The 20,292-nt window shown below is 37.8% G+C and overlaps 1 protein-coding gene across 3 annotated transcripts in view; it reads left to right on the top strand.

Moving 5' to 3' along the window:
• The first annotated feature begins 4,768 nt into the window (after positions 1 to 4,768).
• Positions 4,769 to 20,292, top strand: part of LOC118823120 (6-phosphofructo-2-kinase/fructose-2,6-bisphosphatase-like) — a 31,996-nt gene continuing 16,472 nt past the window's right edge. For 2 of the 3 annotated variants that reach the window (XM_036592526.1, XM_036592528.1), the window contains exons 1-5: positions 13,528 to 13,723; positions 15,395 to 15,520; positions 16,357 to 16,453; positions 17,663 to 17,729; positions 20,161 to 20,235. In XM_036592526.1, coding sequence (XP_036448419.1) covers positions 13,633 to 13,723; positions 15,395 to 15,520; positions 16,357 to 16,453; positions 17,663 to 17,729; positions 20,161 to 20,235 — 456 coding nt within the window. In that variant the 5' untranslated portion in view covers positions 13,528 to 13,632. Of the gene's footprint in view, positions 5,006 to 13,527; positions 13,724 to 15,394; positions 15,521 to 16,356; positions 16,454 to 17,662; positions 17,730 to 20,160; positions 20,236 to 20,292 lie in introns of those variants that run through there. The other variant, XM_036592527.1, reaches the window with a different exon arrangement.

A 20,292-nucleotide genomic window follows, 5' to 3' on the forward strand; every position in this document is an offset into this window, starting at 1 on the left:
ACCTTTTTCTAACATCTCTTTTTTCCTCAGAATCATACAGAGCCCTGAGGATGACATCCTGTATAAATAAAAATAATGCGTGGAATGAGATGATTAAGTCGTGGCCTTGACTTAGTAAGGCGTGGGAACAAGATCACAGCTTACTAAGTCATGGCCATGCATTAGGATCTCGTTGCCACGCTTTACTAAGTCATGGCCACGACTTAATCATCTCATTCCCACGCCTTACTAAGTCGTGGCCACGCATTATTTTTATTTATACAAGATGTCACCAGTGGGGCTCTGCAGAATCAAATCTGTTTTTGTTACCATGCCTTTAAGACTGATATGTAAATTAGCTCTGTTCTGATTGGCTTGTCTTGGATTGTCTTGTATCACGCTTCAATTAAAAAACAGTCCAGGCTGAAACACTCCATGTAGCTAAGGAGTAAATAAGGCTGAACTGTAGGAGGCTGAATGGGTGGGTGTACATAAATCTGCTGGTTTTTGTGACATCACAAAAGCAATGAGTTTCCATATGAACTCCATGAACTCGGGAGTGTTTTGAAACTTTACCAGTGTTTACATTAATAACAGAGTTTGATGTTAGTGACAAAAAGGTAAGGAACATTTAGATTTTGATGATCTGGGCTCTTTAAATGAGACATGATGAATCTTTACCAAAGAAGATGGTCAGTTTTGGGAAGCACTGTCCAAGTTGCTGAGACAGAAAAAGCTAATTTCAGAGTGGCCATATGGAGGATAATTCTGCTTTCTTTGCAAGAGAGTGTGACATTTTTGGCTGATGGTCACATGACGGTCACATGCCGGCTGTCTTATACAGCAAGTTCCCTTTCCTTGTACGAAAGAACACATTACTCACAGCTACTCACAGTTATTAATGTCCCAAAGCTCTGATTTGCTCACCATTGCCTCCTAGTAAACCTCCTTTTGAGGTTAACTGTGATGACCCTGTATCAAGTTGAATAGGAAAGAAAGCAAGGAAGTTCTGGACACAGCCCATTTCCTTTGTTTTCTTTTAGTGGAAAGAACCTGCGCAGGTTGCTGTGTCACTGTGATGAGGGAAAGAGTTGGATTCAGGTGTGGATTCTTGAAATGTTTATATTTTAAGTGTTAACCTTTATATAACTTTACATAACACTACTTGAAGGTAAAGGTTTTGGCTGCAGGATATGTAATCACAGTATCGGCCTTTGTTTTGCATATAACACTGTATGGTAAAAGTATGTGGACACCTCAATTTTATACCATGGGCATTAATGTGAAGTTAATCTGATCTTTGTGGTCATAACAGCTTGCCCTCTACTGGGAATACTTTAAAGATTTTGGAGTGCATCTGTGAGTGTGAATTTGTGCCCATTCAGTCAAAAAAGCATTTGTGAAGTCTCCTAGATATTTTCATTTTACAAAAATAGCACTTACTGGCCGGGGCAGATCTAGCAGGGCAGAAATTTCACAAACTGACTTGTGGCAGAAGTGGCATCCTATGACAGTGCCACGTTTAACGTCCCTGAGCTCTTCAGTACAACCCGTTCTACTGCCAGTGTTTGTCTATGGAGACTGCAGGGCTATGTGCCTGATTTTATACACCTGTTAGCAATGAGTGTGGCTGTAACACCTGAACTCAATCAGAGGTGTCCACATAATTTTAGCCATATAGTGTTTTTGAAGTAAGGCACACTTTTTTCTTTTTTTTTTGAGTTTTTGCCTTAATTGTGTTTATGGTCTGTATTCCACTGCTGTGTAAATAGTTCCTTCAGTCACTTTTGTACATTTTATGTATTTTTGAACAATATTCAGAATCATACAAAAAATAAATAATAAAATTCAACTGAATCATGGTGATATGTAGGATTTCGTGACACACTGGATTGCAATCAAATGGAATCACTGTGTGGTGAGATTTACTAATATGTGGTTTTGCTGAATAAGTTCTCTTACAGCAGTGTAAGGAGTGTACGCTGAGTAATGTGTTCTCCTTCTGCCCAGTTATGCAAGATGACCTTTCTGACCTTCTGTGCTACATCTTAGATAAGGCCTTTTTACACACCTTCTGTTGCAGTTGCACTTTTTTTTTAATTCTGCTGGTCTATATTATATTTGATTCTTTGAGATGTAAACAGAGGCATTCAGAGTGGTTTGGTGTGAAATAATTGATTGCAGAGATTTCTTTACAGTGGTGGTGATAGGAACCAGGGGTTGCCATGACTACAACACAAATAAAGACGTTTTATTTACTATCCAAAACCACCAGTGAGCCTACACGCGTCTTCTGAGTTTTGTATGGAATGTTTGACGATTGTAAAATAGTGATAAATCTGATTAAGTTTTCTTTGGAGACTATTTTGCCTTAGAACACCCTGCATGTACCTTTCCGCCAGTAATGGATTCAAATAAATGGGCTAAAATACATTTTAAACCAAACCTTTATCAAACTATCATAAAACAATGTGTCAGATATCAGGCAGCGTATATGTAACCATTCATGTAATAACTTTCTGTGAGGGAGCTTTTAAAGGTGGACATCTGGTTCCTGTCACCACCACTGTGAACAATTCTGACTCAGTAAGTTTCTCTAGAATGCAGCATTTCATACCAAATCACTCTGAATGACTCTGTTTACATCTCACCCGTTTAACTTTTTAATTTCTTAAAAATTGGTGGAGTTTCCCTTTAATCTTCCTCTGTCTCAGTGGAATCCTCACATTTAGAAATTGCTTGAGTTTCCTGGCTCTATTATAATATCCCTTATGTTTAATAGCACCATATATTACAAAGCTAGATTATTCTCAGGTCAGCAGGAAGGAACAGACCCCCTTCTTCTAAGAATATCCCTGAGGGACGTTCTCACCGCTACTGTGCATGTGATGTTCCTGGTATGTAAGAATGAAAAAAGCTGTAGGCGGCTCAGAATGAAATGTAATAAAGATGTTTAAATGCACAACTGATGTGTCGTGTTGGTGTATCTGTTTAATGTTTTTGCAAATAAGATGAGAAACGCATAACTGCTTTATGCATAGATTGATTACTATACAGCTAGAAAAAGTGAATTATCACCATGATGTAGCAGCAGAATGTAACTGCTGCATTATTTAAAGTGGAACGGGAAATTTGAATAAGCTGGTGAATAGGAAGCCAACTTTTTGAATTTCTGTAATTTGAGACTTGAAGTCGATAAGGACATGCTAATAAGAGCATTGAAACGGAGGGTAGATGTTCTGATAGAGGATGTACACAAAGATTTCATTATTAGCATAAAAGCTAACTTTGGTAATGTTTTGGGAATACCCTGGGAATACAGGGCGCTGGAAACAGTCAGGATTGTTCGCAGCGGTGTTGACAGGAACCAGACATCCACCTCTAAAAGCTGCCTGATACCCGAGACATTGTTTTACAATAGTTTTGAGAAAGGATTCTGGCCTTAAACACATTCTGATACATGCAGGCAGTTTTAAGGCAGTATATATATATATATATATATATATATATATATATATATATATATATATATATATATATATATATTTTTGCCATCAACAACATCACATATAACGTTCAGATAACACGTGTAGATTCACTGGTGGTTTTGGATAGTAAATAAAATGGCTATATTTGTGTTGTAGCCATGATGACCCCTGGTTCCTATCACCACCACTGTAAAGATATCTGAACCATTACACACCAAACCACTCTGAACTGTGACTGAATTTAATTATGCAGATATTTTTGAAATAAAAAAATCCTCTTAAGCAGCATTTTTGGTGAAAATGCAGATTCTTAGCTAAACTGATCCTGTAAGAGTGTACTGCTCTCCACCAGGGGGGGCCTAAACTCAGTTTAGAGCCCAGCCCTCACAGCAATCAGAGCCATGTGGGTGTGCTTGCATAACATCTGACACGCAATATCCACAGCACAGACCCACCGTGAGCCTCTCCAAAAATAGCTGGACGTTTTGTTTTCCCTGCAAAATGAACGGATCATCGATGGCACAGTCTGCGGTGGCGCCCCCTGGTGGCGGCGGGGCAGAGCCCCGTTCACTGCGAGCACATGGTGAGTCAAAGCTGAGCCGTAAAACGTGGAATGGGGGGATCTGTGTTGGGGTGCATTTTGTTTTTGCGGTAGTGGCACGGCAGCAGCGTGCACTGAGTGACGGCGCGCATGGAGCTACAACCATGCACGAGATAAAATAAATAATAATAAAAATACAATAAAATAATGCTTCTTTGTATGCATTTGGCTGCAAGGACTGTCATGAACCGCATATGATAGAGTTAAAATAGTAGGCAGAGGATTCTTGACTGTCAGCGTCTTATTCTCCAGCGTCTTGTTTGAATTTTCCCGTTCCACCTTAAATGGTGCAGCGGTGACATTCTGGCGCCAGCTTGCAACTGTCGCACCGTTTAAGGTGGCATGGGAAAATTTGGAAAAGAAGCTGGCGAATAAGAAGCTTAAAGGTGGAACGGGAATTTAAGGTGGTGCATTTAAAGTAGAACGAGGAAATTCTAATAAGCGGCCTTAAGGTGGAACGGGAATTTAAGGTGGTGCATTTAAGGTGAAACGGGAAAATTCGATCAAGAAGCTGGCAAATTGCAAGCCTTTAATGTTATGCATTTAAGGTGGAACGGGAATTTACGGCGTGGAACTGAAAATTGGAACAAAAAGCTGGCGAATAGGAAGCCGACTTAAGCCTCGTATTCTGGCTAAGGTGGGTCAGATTAGTGCAAGGTGTGGCTTTATTTTGCTTTTTGGCGATGACATGCACTGGTATTTATTGCGGCTGAGCTGAGCAGAGTTGCACTAAAGGCGTATCCAATGTCCCCGCAGTGAGGTGGGGGGTTGAGGGGGTTGCAGGCACATTTTCTGTGAATAAGGAGAGCAGGAACAGCTCAGAGTCCAGCCTGGTGTCCACGCTGCTCTCCTCGGAAGGACGCTGGATCAGTTGCAGCTGAAGCAATGGAGCGCTGGAGGGTCCAGGTTAGGAAACGCGCGCGCCGTGAGAGCACAGGTGAGAACCGAGGCTATTAGCCTGTCCCTCAACACTGGTCTCATGTTTGCTTTTTTTATTTTGCGTATTTGGCTGGTACTTCCCTGCTCTGACCTGGGTCAGCGGGGGTCCTGCTGTTCGGCTGAGTCTAGATCAGAAGGCCTTCAGTGTAATTGTGTCTGTAGCCGTAACTGGCCTTTAGAGGACAAGGCAGAGGCTACTGTGAGTATTTCACAAAAACATAATCTCTATTTATGAGGGACATTCCTATTGGACGATCCACACTTCAGGCTTACACGCGCTTGTTTTTGTCCAGCGTCGGACGTGACGTCACACTAACACGTGTTGTATGTATGCGGGTAAGTATACGTAACAGGATCTTCATATGTATTATTTATGTAAAGCTTCTTTAGTAGAGGCAGAACCATAGAACAATTTCTCGCTTAAAGGGTTCTCTGCATGGTGAAATTGTTCTTCGGATTGAATAGTGTATAGTATATATTGTATATAGTTCTATATAGAAACTTTTTACAAATGGTTCTACCTAGCACCAAAAAGGGCTCTGCTGTTAGCTGTTGTCATGTCATGTCAAGCTTGGAACAACAGAAGAACCCTTTCTGGTGCGATATAGAACCATTTTTAAAAAGGTTCTGTATAGAACCATACCCAACACATTCTCCATTGTTTTTCCAATTTGAAGAACAATTTCACCATGTAAAGAACCTTTTAAGCAAGAACTGGCTCAGTATAGAACTCTCTTAAAAAAGGTTTTTCAAGGGTTCTTTAGTAAAGAAAAGGGGTCTATATGGAACCATGAACACTCAAAGAACCCTTTAAAGGTTCTATATAGCACCATAAGGGTTCTGCTCTTGTTACAAGCTTGACATCATCACATTAGAAGAACTGTTTTGGTGCTGTATAGAACTATCTATAGCACATTCTCTGTCAATCTGAAGAACCTTTCAGGATACAAAGAACTCTTTAATTATGCAAAAGGTTCTTGAATTGTTAATGGTTCTAATATAGAACCATTGTCTTGACTAAAGAACCCCTCAAAGAACCATGTTTTTTGAGAGTGTGTAAGTACCTATATAACAACAACAATGATAATAATAATAATAATTCCCATATTTATTGTAGCATCTGCACAGTGCTATGTAAAGGTTTGAACGCCCTGGTCAAATGACATGTTTTGTTGATTCCTTACAGAAAAGTCTCATGTATTTCAATCACGTGTTTTTTCACAAATGAACGTGTTTTTAATATGGGAAGTTAATGCGTTTATTCACATGTGAAATTCATACGACTTTTCTTTAAGGGTTTCTAAGTGAAAAGAAGTTCCTCTACAGGGAACGCATTGAAATATGTCATTTTCTGCATATTTTTGTGCACAATTTCTATTTATATGCTGATTAAAAACACATACATTTTAAATTGTGCCATTACTTTTTTACAGGCCAAAAGTTTGTTTGTTTTTCCCTCAATATATTAAATTCAGCAGATAAATAGTATTTGTGCATTTAAATGTGCAGAAGTGTGTTCTCTGTAGAGGACGTGATAACTTATTTACGCTTACAACATCAACAAAAACATGTCAATTGACCAAATATTTGCACACAACTGTATGTAACAATAATATGTCCCCTAAATATTTTATATGTGTATCTATAAGTAATAATAATATGTCCCGTTAATATATATATGTAAGTATAGGTTAGTGTAAGTAAGTAAATGTAAGAATAATATGTCCTGTATGTATTATATATTTGTAAGTATAGGTCAATGTAAAAAACTATATGTAAGAATGATATGTTCTATTTGTATTGTATATTATAGAAATGTAAGTATAGGTCAAAGTAAATAACTAAGTAATAACAATATGTTATATATGCATTATATACAGTATCTACATATAATCTTAACCTCAGGAACCAAAAGTGCTTTTGCAGTTTTGAAACATTGAGCTTTTGGAAAAAGAAATTTAAATCAGAAGCATTTAAGCCATTTTCCTCTGGTTTTCTTGCAAAGTTGAGACACTTGTGTTCTTAAAACGTTCAAAAACAAACACACATTTTACAGCTTTGTGAAATTCCTAGTAGACCACAAGTAAACTACAACAGCTTTCTCACTGACTTGAGCAGTTCTCCTTTTGTTTTGCCTGTTCTGTCCTTTTATTTATTATTTTTGTCTTATCTGCATAAAGCGCTTTGATTCAATATAAGCTAACACACTTTTGTAATTTAATAAGTATTTTAGCCAGATTATTTTTATTTAAGCAACCTAAACATCCCTGCTGCACATGAAAACATAAGCTGTGTTTCCAGCACTTACCGTTTATTACCAGTTCAGCTGAAGGTGGAGTGAGTGGAGATGTAGAAACTTACCCCAGAGGTGGGTTAATTATAACTGACTGAGGGGCTGATTGGAACAGTCGCTAAAAAAAAAGTGCAAACATAACTAATTCAGTACATTTCAATGTTGCTTGAACAAGACAAGCTTCCCAAACTTAATACATAAAATATGTTCATCAAAATAAGTATGATTAGTGAAAAGATGCTGAGTGGAATGTCGCAAATATGTGGAGTAGAATAGCAAATATTAACATGCTAATATTGATGGGCATTCAAATTCATATGTTAAGGTATATATTGCTTACGTTTTAACTAACCCCTCCGTGTGGAGGCTGTACTTTAGCCTGGCTCGCTCTCGCTGGGAGTTACTATATTACAGCCCCCAAGAAGAAGATTAAACCCTTAAATGGTCAGGGCCTGCCAATGCGCCCAAACTTTTATTACACACTTCTATAACCTAAGAACAGCTCAACCAGTTTGCACTAAAGTCTGTGTAGTTACTGAATAATAAGCCTTAGTATGTAATAAGATTGAGTTTAAATGTAAAATTGAATTTATATAGAAGTGAATTATGTGATTTATAAATACACCTCAGTAATTAAAAACACTTTTGATGAAAAAAATGAAAAAACAGGGAGAATCTGGAAAAATATCTACCGATTGTTATCAAAATTGACAAGCTGTGATTTTACTGGAATACGAAATCTACGTGAACTTGCTTAACTACATAAAATGCCACTTTGTCATGTTTTAGCCTTCATTAAGTTGTGCTCTACTCCCCCTACTTATTTACTTTACTTCTAATTATATCTGTAGCACTTTTTTTGCAAAGTTGAGATGAGCTGGGGCTCACTGCAATATCTTAGGTTCTTGGCTTTCTCTGTGTTTGAGTGAACTGGTGTCTTTATTGAGGAAAACACACTCACTCAGACCCCAGCAGGCTAAAGCTAAGCCTGAATTCACTTAATTCAGTTAATTAAGTGTTCATCATTCTCTTGGGAGGCTGGCCAGAACTTTTTTTGATGCTGTAGCTAATATCCCAGTTGAGGAGTCCTCCGCTGAGAGTAGCCTTTATTGTTGGCCTGCAGATTAGCCAGGCTATATTGATTCTGATCAGATGATGATGATTGTGTATCCGCAGCCATGACTGAGCCTCTTGTTGCCAGAGATTTCTGCCGGGTGCTGGTAACACTCTCCACTATGAATGCACCCATCATAATTTTTGTTTCTGTACAGCCAAATTGGCTGATGGCAGATTTTGCACAGGTTGGGCTAAAAGGTCAGTGTTCTGGACATCTAAGAACAATGCTTTATCAGTAGTTTGCTAATAGGGACTAGGGCAGCAGATGCTGCAGTTTAAGGTGTAAGATCCCATATGGAAAAAATATATGGACATGTATATTTGTATATTTGAAATACATTTCAAATACATTGCAGTCCATGCTGAAATACATTCCACACACTAATTTCAGAATATGTTGTCATATTAGCCATATATATTTTAAAATGCATTTATTTTAAATGTATGGGGAAATATTACACCTACACTCTTAAAAAAGATGGTTCTGCAAGGGTTCTTCAGTAAAGAAAATGGCTGTATAGAACCATGAACACTCAAAGAACCCTTTGCATCATTTAATGTTTCTTCAGATTGATGGAGAATGTGTTGTAAATGGTTCCATATAGAACCTTTTTGAAAAGGGTCTTTCTATTGTTACTATGTCAAGCTTGTAATAATAAAAGAACTCTTGCTATATAGAACCATTTTCAAAAAGTTCTACACAGAACCATCTACAGCACATTCTCCATCTATCTGAAGAACACCTTTATGATATTTTCTTCAATATGGGATGTGCATTGCAGAGGAGTTGTTGTATTTCAGGGAGTTTGAGTCTCAAGCACTCTGCACACAGAAGTACTCAGACTGTCTGATGTAAACTGCATGCTAAAATCACCACAGCTCCCAGAATATCCCCTCTAATGAAGAATTTAACCTGGCTCTGGCTGTCCACACGTCCATGCACCGGTTTATCAGTATGATGGGGAACAAATAACTGTTTATCAAGCTAAAGGGTAGTAGCTGTAGTTATCAACAAGCAGTTGTATCTTTTCACCAGTAAGCTTTTTTTTTAGAGCGAGGTATCAGCTTGGTCGCTGAGCCAGGAAACATTTGTGATATCCCATTTCAAAACGTTATTCTTGAGTTGTGTTTGAGATCCTATGTAGCAAGTAAACAAGATGTCCTCATATTTTGCTGAGTGCTACTTTCATTTATTTAATAGAAGCTTGCTTTTATTGTGTATGTTGTGCTGAACAGTCTGTGATTGGATGTTTCGCCTGTCAGTCATACCTAGCCATACCTACCCGGTCTGGTTTAAAAGCCTGAATTTCAGCTCAGTCTTACACGGTCTGCAGTGGAATTGGTTTCATCTTGTGTAATATTTCCATTGTATGAAAATATTTTGGGCTTTGTGTTCAGCAGGAAAACTGAGTTCTGTTTTCTCCTCCTGTCTGTTCACTGTACTTTTTACCACTCTGTATTACAGGCACTGTCCTTGACTAGTTTACTGCTGCCCACAGTGCCCATTAGTGGATATGTTAGTTGACTAGGCTATGCAACCCCTAATATAGCATTCTAGGGCTAACAGGCCAAACAGGCATTTTAGATTTATAATTAAAAAATTAGTTAAATAATACATGCCATATATGTGCTACATTGCCGACTGGCTATTTAGCACATATAATTATGTGACATTTCACTACAAGTGTAGCAGCAGCATTCAAATACAGTGTGAGTGCCCTAATCTGCCTCACATTGTTTACTTCACGAAACGGCAACACAGATCGGCCAAATTCAAAATAATTAAAGAGCAAAAATCTGTCGGCTCCGATTTTGGACGATCTCTGTTTTCCACCAAAGCAAAACTCATTGTGTTGGACTCACTTACTTTTACTTTGTTTCATACTTTTTAAGATATTTATATATGGCTTACTCGTAGTGACATCATGACGTATGACTTCTTTTATGGACAGTAGTATACTAATGAGGCCTAAATGTTAACATAGCCCAAGGCTAAAGACATTCAAACTCAACTTTTCACAGCTCTACACATTCCATGTTACCCTGCATTTTCTGTATGTTAGTGCACAGACTTTGTTTCTTTTGAGAGGTTTTTTCAAAATGGCAAACAGATTTATTTCAGCTTTTACTAGATCAGATTTTCAGCAGGTCAAAACATACGCATCCTTAGTGTTTGGTGTTATGGCCCTTAAATTGCTTAACTTGTATCAAACACTTGGTAGCCCAAGCTTCTCACAAGACTTTCCCATTCCTCCTGATGGAACTGCTGTAATGGACACAGTTCACTCCACAGATTTACTGTGGGATTCAGGTCAGAGCTTTGTGATGCACACTCCATTGCTTTCCCTTTGTTGTTGTTATCCCCTTAAATGGCCAGGGCCACCAACAGGCCCAATGTTTTATTACACACTCCTAAAACCTAAGAATAGGTCAGCCAGTTTGCATTGAGGTCCCCGTAGTTACTGAATAATAGGCTTTAGTATGCAATACGCCTGGGATTTTAAGAGGTTAAACAACTTTGGAAGAATGCTTAGAATCATCATCCTTGGGAGACCCAACTGTGACAACTTTTAACTTTCTGGTTGATGCCTTGAGGTGTTGCTTCAGTATTTCTAGATGATCCTCCTTCCTCATGATTTCATCTCTTTTCATCACTTTCCCAGCAAAAGCCCCAAATCATGATGCTGCCACCACCATGCTTCACAGTTGGCATTGTGTTGTTTGGATTAGAAGCCTCACCCTTTTTCTTACGTACATAGTGCAGATCCAGATGTCCAAACCTGATGCCTCCAACTTTGTCATCAGTTTTTCTGTTGTTGTCTTGGCAGTTTGTTTTGCTCTGGGAGTTCATTTGTGCCTCCTGAGCTATGCAGTATCTCTGTGGTCCCAAGATGTTTATGTTTGCATACAGCTGTTTGTACAAATGTCTGTGGTACCTTGCATTGTTCAGAAATTGCTCCTAAGGAGGAACTGAGGAATAATGACATTCATGTTTTTTGCTCTGCTTTTGATGGGTTCATGTATTCACTGTAGCATCATGTCCAAGCTTGAATGAGTGGGAGTCTAGTTTTGCTATAACTACTGATCCTGGTTTGTTGAATAACCTGCTGAACTGGATAAATTACCAGGACTGACTGTTGAAAACTGACCTAGCAGGATATTGCATTTAAATAAGTTGTAGGACCACTTTCTCTGGTAGAGATTAAGCTCGTATTTATCCTTAGATGCCACAGTTTTTGCCAGTGATAACCATGCTGTAGTTTTATATAACTATTTCTGACCCATAGTTCACTAAAACAAGCAGAGAAAGTGCTAAACGTCTAAACTTGAATTATAAAAAAGTGTAGTTACATTGAAATAGTATCGTATAACAACAGCAATGGCTGAACACTTCTGAAAACTGAGGTGAAATGTTTTTTGCATAAAGAAGCACCAGGATTAGTATTTGATTAGATTAACTTCATTCGTATCATTTGGAAGTGAACAAGTCTTTCACTGCCTGAAATACCCGTCCACAGAGGTGCCAAGGCCACCGGCGCTCTTTGCCAATTTACTGAGACTCAAGTGTCAGTTTACAGGGTCGTTCACTCTGTCTGTTTGGGGGTTTATAAGCAGTCAAGAAGGTCAGGAAAACTGTTGAGTCAGAAGCTTGGCATAGGTCCTCTGGCCCCACACTCCTCTGCTGAGGTTATTCTAATCTTTAATTGTGGGTGTCACGATACACATATGTTCAGGATCAATATGGTTTTTGATTCAGAGGTCAAGATTCACATTAGGCTTGTCACAGTCATGGAACTTTAGCTGACGGTTAATTTACAAGTAAATAATCGCAGTTAAAAACTTTTTTTTGTCCCTTCTTTTACTTTTAAACTATTTTTTAGGCTTTAACTTTAACATTGATATCTTTTTTAGTGGTAAACTTGGAAATTGTGGAATTTATGATAGGCCTGAGGGATAGCATTATATTTTCTTGTTAAACCATCGAGATCATTGATTACATTGATTGATATTCAAATTTGTAAGGAAAAATACTCTATTAAGAATACAGGCTACCACACACTGGACATCACCTGAGACACCACTCAGTGTCTTATTATTACTGTACTACATTAAAACCAGACGCAGACCATAGATCCATAGTAGGTGACGTTTTGTTTGAATTTTACGTCAATCTAAAGTTTTTAATCGTTCACCTCAGCTAGCCTGGTCACATTGTATTTCACCTCTGACCTTTTAGCTCAAAACACTGAGTTTGTGAAGAGTTAGTTGGCTGATACAAAACATGATAAATTCACTAAATAATGTTGAAAAGTTTTGTTTCAAAAAACTTTTCTGTACAAGCTTTGCTTTACACAGTGAACCTTGTGTGCAACTTTAGTTGCTTGAAACCTACATGAAACTAAATTGCACCTAAGTTGCACAATGTAAAGCTTCCAGCAACTCACTTGAAACCCAAATTCAAGTGTTTATAATAGCGTTTATATTATGTTAGCCCTAAGCTATCACACTAGCCACATGCTAAATTGCTGGGCATAAATCAGTGACACAATACAATACGACGTAATACAGTGCAATATGTTTTATTGTTACATCCCTTATGAATTATATAAGTTTATTTAGAGATGAACCGGAACTAAACTGATAATTATCTATAAAATCATGATCATTATTTTGAAATATTGTACTTAAACCTTTAAAATTGACTACTAGAAGTGATAAAATAAATTGTTAAATAATTTGTAATATTGTAATATTATTTTGCTAATTTATCTTTAACACATGCAGAAAAACTTTCAATCCACACCACATTTGTGGTGATATTTTATTAGAATTTTAATTTTATGAAAGGTTATTGTTGTGTGTTAGCAGACAGTAATTAATTAGACAGTAACTGATTAGACGATTAATTCCCATGAATAATAGACTATCAAAACATTTGTTTTTTGCCGTCCTAATGAATTTTGAAGCATTGCATCAGTGTGCTTGGTAATCGTCGCTAAAGTCTTCCTACATCACGCTATCGCCCAGGCGTAGTTTTAAAGGCCATCCTAATGGCCTGTATGGTAGCTCAGGTGGATCAGCTGACACAGGTCCACCCACAGGGCTTAGTCCACTGCTGAGTTTGCTTTTCAAAGATAGGCCCACCATCACAGACAGACACATCCTGCGGTCCGGCTGGATAGATTCTCTTTCACTGATACACAAGCTTAGTGGAAATGGCTCACCTGCAAAGTGAACTTACCCAGAACCCCCTGGAAAAGATCTGGGTTCCATGGATGAGCAGCAAACTGAGCCGAAGAAGAGGCTGTAAGTGACCTTCTGAGCAATGTTGATGTTGCTTTTTCTTACAGCGGTAGTTTGACGGAACATTTCCTCCAAGATGTTTGGTGTCTGAAGTCTGTAAAAATATATTGTCAATAAAAAATAAATACAAAAGTGAACAAAATGTAGACGTCAAACTGCTCCTAACTCTGCTTCTCAAACTATGCTACTATACTTTTGTCCTTGTGTGTCATAAAGTGTCAGAGCAAGTTTAACAGCTCCACACAGTTTGAAGCAAGCATGTGATGATCTGTTTGAGGTATGTGGTGGACTTTAAGCTTCCATCACCTGTTAGGTACATTAGCCTCACAGCTCCAGTGCAAAACTAAGCAAACTTAAGATACCAAACATGTCTTTGCTGATTAAGTCTAGTGAAAGGGGGAAAACTGTGTAGAGTTTGTATTAATTATCTTGGAAACTGTTATCAGTGTTCCACAGCATGCTTCAGACACTGACCACAGGGCCGTTAACCTCGTGGGACGCAATCAAAGAGGACAAGTTCAGTCCATTTTCTGACTCACATGTGCAAAAAGAGCACTTGGTACACAAGGCTGAATTAACACGCTGTAATTAAACGAGTGGGTGTCTGATAAAGGCTCATGTCACGTCTCCATGGAGATTTTCATCAGCTGGAGTGATTCATCTAAAATCCTGAGTGTTTCTCATTAAGCGTGGGGTGTTAATTTGCTCCCGTTCATATTAAGCATCTGGCACTCTGCAGAACATCTGATGCAGATGTAGTGAGTGTTTTTACCCTCGTTCTTCACTGTTCTGTCATCCAGATGGAATACTTTCAGAAATTCTCATGAAAGTACGAAAAAAATTTTTTCTTGCTTTTCAGCTGTTCTGTATTATAGGGAACTCATGCTTCAGGAAATTCAGAATTCTGTTTGATATTATATGATAAATAGTGCCATTAATAATAGTTTATCAATAATGTATAGTGTTAACTTTGACAGCACTGTTTGAAACAAAACCTGCTAGAATTGCTAGAAACAATACAGTAACACAATGCGATACAATTTAATACAGTGCAATATGTTGTATTGTTACATCCCTGATTAATTTTATGAGTTTATTTAGAGATGGACAGGAACTAACCTGATAATTGTAACATTTGATCTGTTAATTTTTTACAATTATTTTGAGATTTTGTACTTAAATCCATAATATTCACCACTCTTCACTAAACAGTGAAGTGATCAAATTAATTTATTAAGCTTGTAATAATGTAGTTTTATATTAATCATTTATCTTTAACACAAACAGAGAATCTTTCAATCCTCACCACATTTTTATCTGAAGTGGAAGAGGAGGTGTTTTATTAGGGTTTAAATTTTCTGAAAGGTTATTGTTGTGTGTTTGCAGACAGTAAAAGTATCCTTTTCTATTTTATGTTTTTGTCATTTTTTGACATTAAAGCAGAAATTAGCTGAAATCTGAATATAAGTGCAAATTATTATGTGACAAACTGTGTCATTAATTGTGTCACATATTTAAATTATTGAGGTAAATTGAATACGACTGAACTGAATAACCTTTTAGACTTCTGAAGGTCCATAATCAATTTGGCTTCCAGATTCACAGACTCGTCAAGTTGTAGTTTCATGTGTAATGAGATTTTTTTTTTCGTTTTTTTTTTTTGCTGTGTTCCAGCGTCTGTGCCTCAGTTCACTAACTCGCCCACTATGATAGTGATGGTGGGGCTGCCGGCCAGAGGAAAAACCTACATCTCCAAAAAACTCACACGCTACCTCAACTGGATCGGAGTTCCAACTAAAGGTCAGTTTATTTTCCACTGAGATTCTTTGGGTACAGCAGTGAACACTTTACATGCACACCAATAATCTGATCGTTATCAGATTTCGGAGGTTATCTGATTATGGTGGTCATGTAAACAGCACACTCTGAGAGATAGATCCGATAAAGGTCTTAAAATCTGATTAAGGACTCTGATAAAGAGGCTGGATTTGAGCTCAGTAATGGGGTTTTTCAGTGCATGTGTACTCTGATTTCTTTCGTTTCTCTCCATCTGCACCTGTGAAGACAGAGCGCTGTCCCGGAAACAGCAAGCAGTGTTTAACACAGCACCCACGAAACACAACACAAGACTACATGCTTAACAAAATGAAGAATTAAAATATTTTTAATCTTCTGGATGATATATATTCATATTTTCTGCTAATGTGATTCGAAGCTGCAGCATGGCGCTGAGTTTTATGTTACATTTATGTCACGTCTTCTTCTGTGAGTTTATTGGCTGCCCGACTCATGTCGACCCAGAGTTTCCCATTATCTAATTACCCATGTGCATGTAAATGCACTGAACCAATTACTGACAAAATCTGTTTTTCTGCATTCATCAGATTATTAAGTGCCTGGAAATGCACTCAGGGAAAAGGACCAGACTTAAACTGAAAAGCCAAAGGAGGTTAGGTGTTTTTAAAACAAGATTAAAACAGGATAGACTGAAAAAAGTGCCACACTGAATTTGCTTCACATGTGCACATTATTTACACTTCAGTAAAATAGATAAGGCAGTGCAAATTTATTTACAGAGCACTTTTCATGGTTTGTTTATTAAATCATCACTCTTTTTGTCTCGTTCACATTAATAGTGTTCAATGTTGGGCAGTACCGCAGAGAGGCTGTCCAAACCTACAAGAATTTCGAGTTCTTCCGGCCAGACAATGAAGAAGCGATGAAGATTCGCAAGTAAGGACGTACATGATTAATTTTATTTCATGTGCTTGGTTGCCTAAATGTACAAAACAGTCCAAGCCCATGTTAACTTTTGCAAACAGTTGTTCACATTTTAAAAAAAGTAATATGTTTATTGCTTACAGGCAAAACTCATTTGTCAGAGCACATTGTTTAAAATCTTGGCAATAAGATAAAACACTATACATCATTAGACTGAATGCAGACAGGCGTTAGTAAAAAGAAACAAGCATTTCTTTTTTCCTGGATGCCAACAGCCATTACATAGATTAGTTAAATTTCACTATCAACACATTTGATTTAATACTATGAAGTATTGATTAACCAAACAAGATATGGAATCCTAACTACAGTTAATACTGGGCTTCAAATGAATACATATGTTAAATCACTACTGATGGTATTTATGTTTTTCATATGTGTTCTAATATCAGTCCTTTTCCTACGGACCAGCTTAATCTCAGAGTTACTGAGCTCTGCTAAAGCCTGAGTAGACTGATAAATCAGTATGATCAGTTATTAATCTCAGTGTTACTAAACTCCTTTATGGGCAGAGTTCTCCCAGTGTGCCTTATCAATATGAATTCCAAATGTGTTCTGAATGTTACTTTTTATGTACTGTAATGGAATATGTTCGTGAATACATTAAGGACACCGTATTCAGTATTTGGCCAATACTACTTCTTTAAAGCAGGGTTTCTCAACCACTGGGCTTTGAAACACCCTCTGGTGGACCTCAGGCCAATACTGAGGGGGTGCCAGGGGTTCGTACTGGGTCTGTGATCGCAGTTTGCCATAAAATAAGAATTGGCTTAACAATAAAAAAGTATAAAATGTTTCGAAATGGAAAGTAACATTAATACGAGGCCTGCGAAAACAGCACAAAAGATTTTTGCCTCTTGACTCTAAAAAACAAATACTCACCCCCCCCACACTACAAAAAGAAACTGTTGTAGGAACATTCAAATTAATATTTTAATATTCACTGATGCACGTTACATATTGCAGAAGTGGATACATTGTGCTACAAATTTCCCAAAAAATTAAGTAAAAAGTTGCGTTTTGTTTTCTTGTGGGCCTTCATGCTTACTAGTGACAAACAAGTGGGCCTTGAGGTGGACAAGGTTGAGAACCCTTGCTTTAAAGTATTCTGCCCAACCGTGTGTCCAGTGTTTTGTTGTAGCTGTGTGTTCTTGTGTTCAGAGCGTGCGCCCTCGCTGCACTGAAGGACGTGTCTACCTACTTCACTCAGGATCACGGCCAGGTGGCGGTGAGTGGACAGTCAACAGTGACAGTCTGTTAAGCAGTTTACGGTCTGTGTGCAGTGTCATTTGCTTTGAGTTATACCATTTTAAAGCACCCATATCATGTGAAAACAACATGTCCCCTTTTTTTTTAATAGAGTTTGATACAGAAACATTGTTGATGTAAAAAAAAAAAAGAAATACCATTTAGTAACACTCAAAACAGCCCATCTATGGAAGCTGAGCCAGTTTTAATTCATAATTACTGTGGTATCACAACCATGAACACATTTATTAATGTCTGCTCACTCAGCATACAGCAGTTTAGCCCCACCCATGCCATTTCTGCATTTTTTACTCTAATAGCTCCCACTTCAAAATGAATAGGTGTGATTAAACTGCTGTAGGCTGAGTGGGCAAACGCTTATCATTGTGTTCATGGTTGTGACATCACACTTTGAATTCAAAGTTTATAAATGTAGAATTGCTGTTAAGTAAGGAGCAGAGGTTTGTTATAATCAGTCTATTAATTCTCAATTTTCTGATTGTGCCCATTAAATTTCACAATAGCAGTGTCACGATGAATGATAACTGTGTGGGAGAAAAAAGGAAGGGGGAGGAAATTGTAGGGCTGTTTATGAACCTAAATTATTGATTCTGAAAGCAAGTAAAGCAGTTATATAAGAAGTACTCAGAGACTCAGGAGAGTCTGTCCAGTCCCTGTAGCTCACATGCAGTTGTATTCAAGTATAGTAAGTGTAATGATGACCAAACTGAGAGATGGACTAGGCTAAGTGATCCCAGTTACTCCAGCAAACAACAAACACAAAACTGCGGCAGGAATCCAGCATCTGGCATGAGTACAATCCATCAATCCTTCAAGCCCAGAATACATACTCATATATAAATAGCAAGCACTTTTATCAGTTTTGGCCTCACTCTTGAATAGACATTTGTTTTCCTTGTTGTGTTCCCACAGCAGCTGGAATGCTTGAGCTGAACTAGCAAAACTTACAGTTTCAGGCCTACTGTGGTGAGAGCGATTGTATTATGCATCATTTAAAAAGCGGTCTGGGCTGAAACACTTCTAATAACTTCAGTGTGAATGGGTGGGGCTACACTGCTATAATTTTGGACATATTCTGAGAAGAACCTGTTCATTGGAAAAGACAATTATACTTGGAAGAGTTGAGGGTAAAAGAAGAAGAGAATGTCCAGATACAAGATAGATGGAGACAATCATGAACCAGCCATTCAGAAGCCTGAAGACAGGACATTCTGGAGAAACACTGTTCATATGGAGGAGTCAGAAATGACTTGACGGCTCTTAAAATAATAATAATAAACTGCTGTAGACTGAATAGGGGGGTGAATCGTCCCCTTAGCATTATAAGGTTCTATCTGCGTTCTTAGCAGTTTTGAGATACTGAGTTTCAAAGATTTTGTATTCCAAATAGCAAAACTGGTATGTGGAACACATCTCTCTCATATATGACAATGACAATTAAAATAATCAAAAATTAAAAAATAAACATTTATTTTTATTATTTATTTATTTTTTAGGACTTTTATTTCTTGTTTTAGGATAAATCATCCTTTTCTTATTCAAAAAGCATTGATTGATAGAATATGTATAAGTTAAGGTCAGTTTTAGGTAGGAAACATTAGTTTAAGTGTCCTTTAGCTTAGACAGCAACCAGCTACTGTAATAAACTGTCCAGTGTAGCAGGTCAGTCAGATAGAAGCTTATAGAAAGTTAGAGTTTGACTCTGGAGATAGAACCTTTTTGTTTTCTAAATAAAGAGTCCAAAAATGCACACAACTCAAAAAAAAACACCTCACATAATGTTAAGAAGTTGTCACAGAATAAGAATATGTGAACAACTCAATTTTGACTAAAATGTGAGATAGAATCTTGTAACTCCAAGGGGACGAAATGTAGAAGTGTGACATCACCAAACCAGTAAATTCAAAACAGGCTTTGGTATTTGGACTGTATGTGCTGAGGAGGGAACAGTACGTTTTGAAACTTCATCAGACTCTTGCAAATCTTTACATTTCACATAAACATTGCACAGATGTGTTTATAGTGTTGAACAGACCAGTCAGTATTTCGCTCTCCAGCTTCTTGATCAAGGTGTTCGAAAACACTTTACATCAAGGCCATTTCAGAACATTTGGCCCTAAGAGATCCTATCCGGGTCCCCCCGACACCCCCCAGTCATGTTCTTTTGCACGCAAGAATGAAAGAGAAATAATAGTTGATTAATTGTGTAGGAAATTATGAGATGAAAACAGTAACATTTGGGAGAACAGAGTAAATAGTCAATAAAATGAAACAATTGCAAATAGAATGAAAGCGTGTTTAAGCTGTGTGTGTATGTAGCAAGAGACTGCCCTATATTGCTTTATGTTGTTTGGAGAAATGGGGCATTAACACAGTCTTTATCTCTCCAGGTATTTGATGCCACCAACACAACACGTGAACGGAGAGAGATCATCCTCTCCTTCGCCAAAGAGAACGGCTACAAGGTCAGTGAAAGTGGAGACGGAATCTGTTCTACAGTTACACCAGTCTTAGTTCATTAG

The sequence above is a fragment of the Colossoma macropomum genome, unplaced genomic scaffold (assembly GCF_904425465.1).
Source record: "Colossoma macropomum unplaced genomic scaffold, Colossoma_macropomum, whole genome shotgun sequence".
In the NCBI taxonomy this organism is placed as follows: domain Eukaryota; kingdom Metazoa; phylum Chordata; class Actinopteri; order Characiformes; family Serrasalmidae; genus Colossoma; species Colossoma macropomum.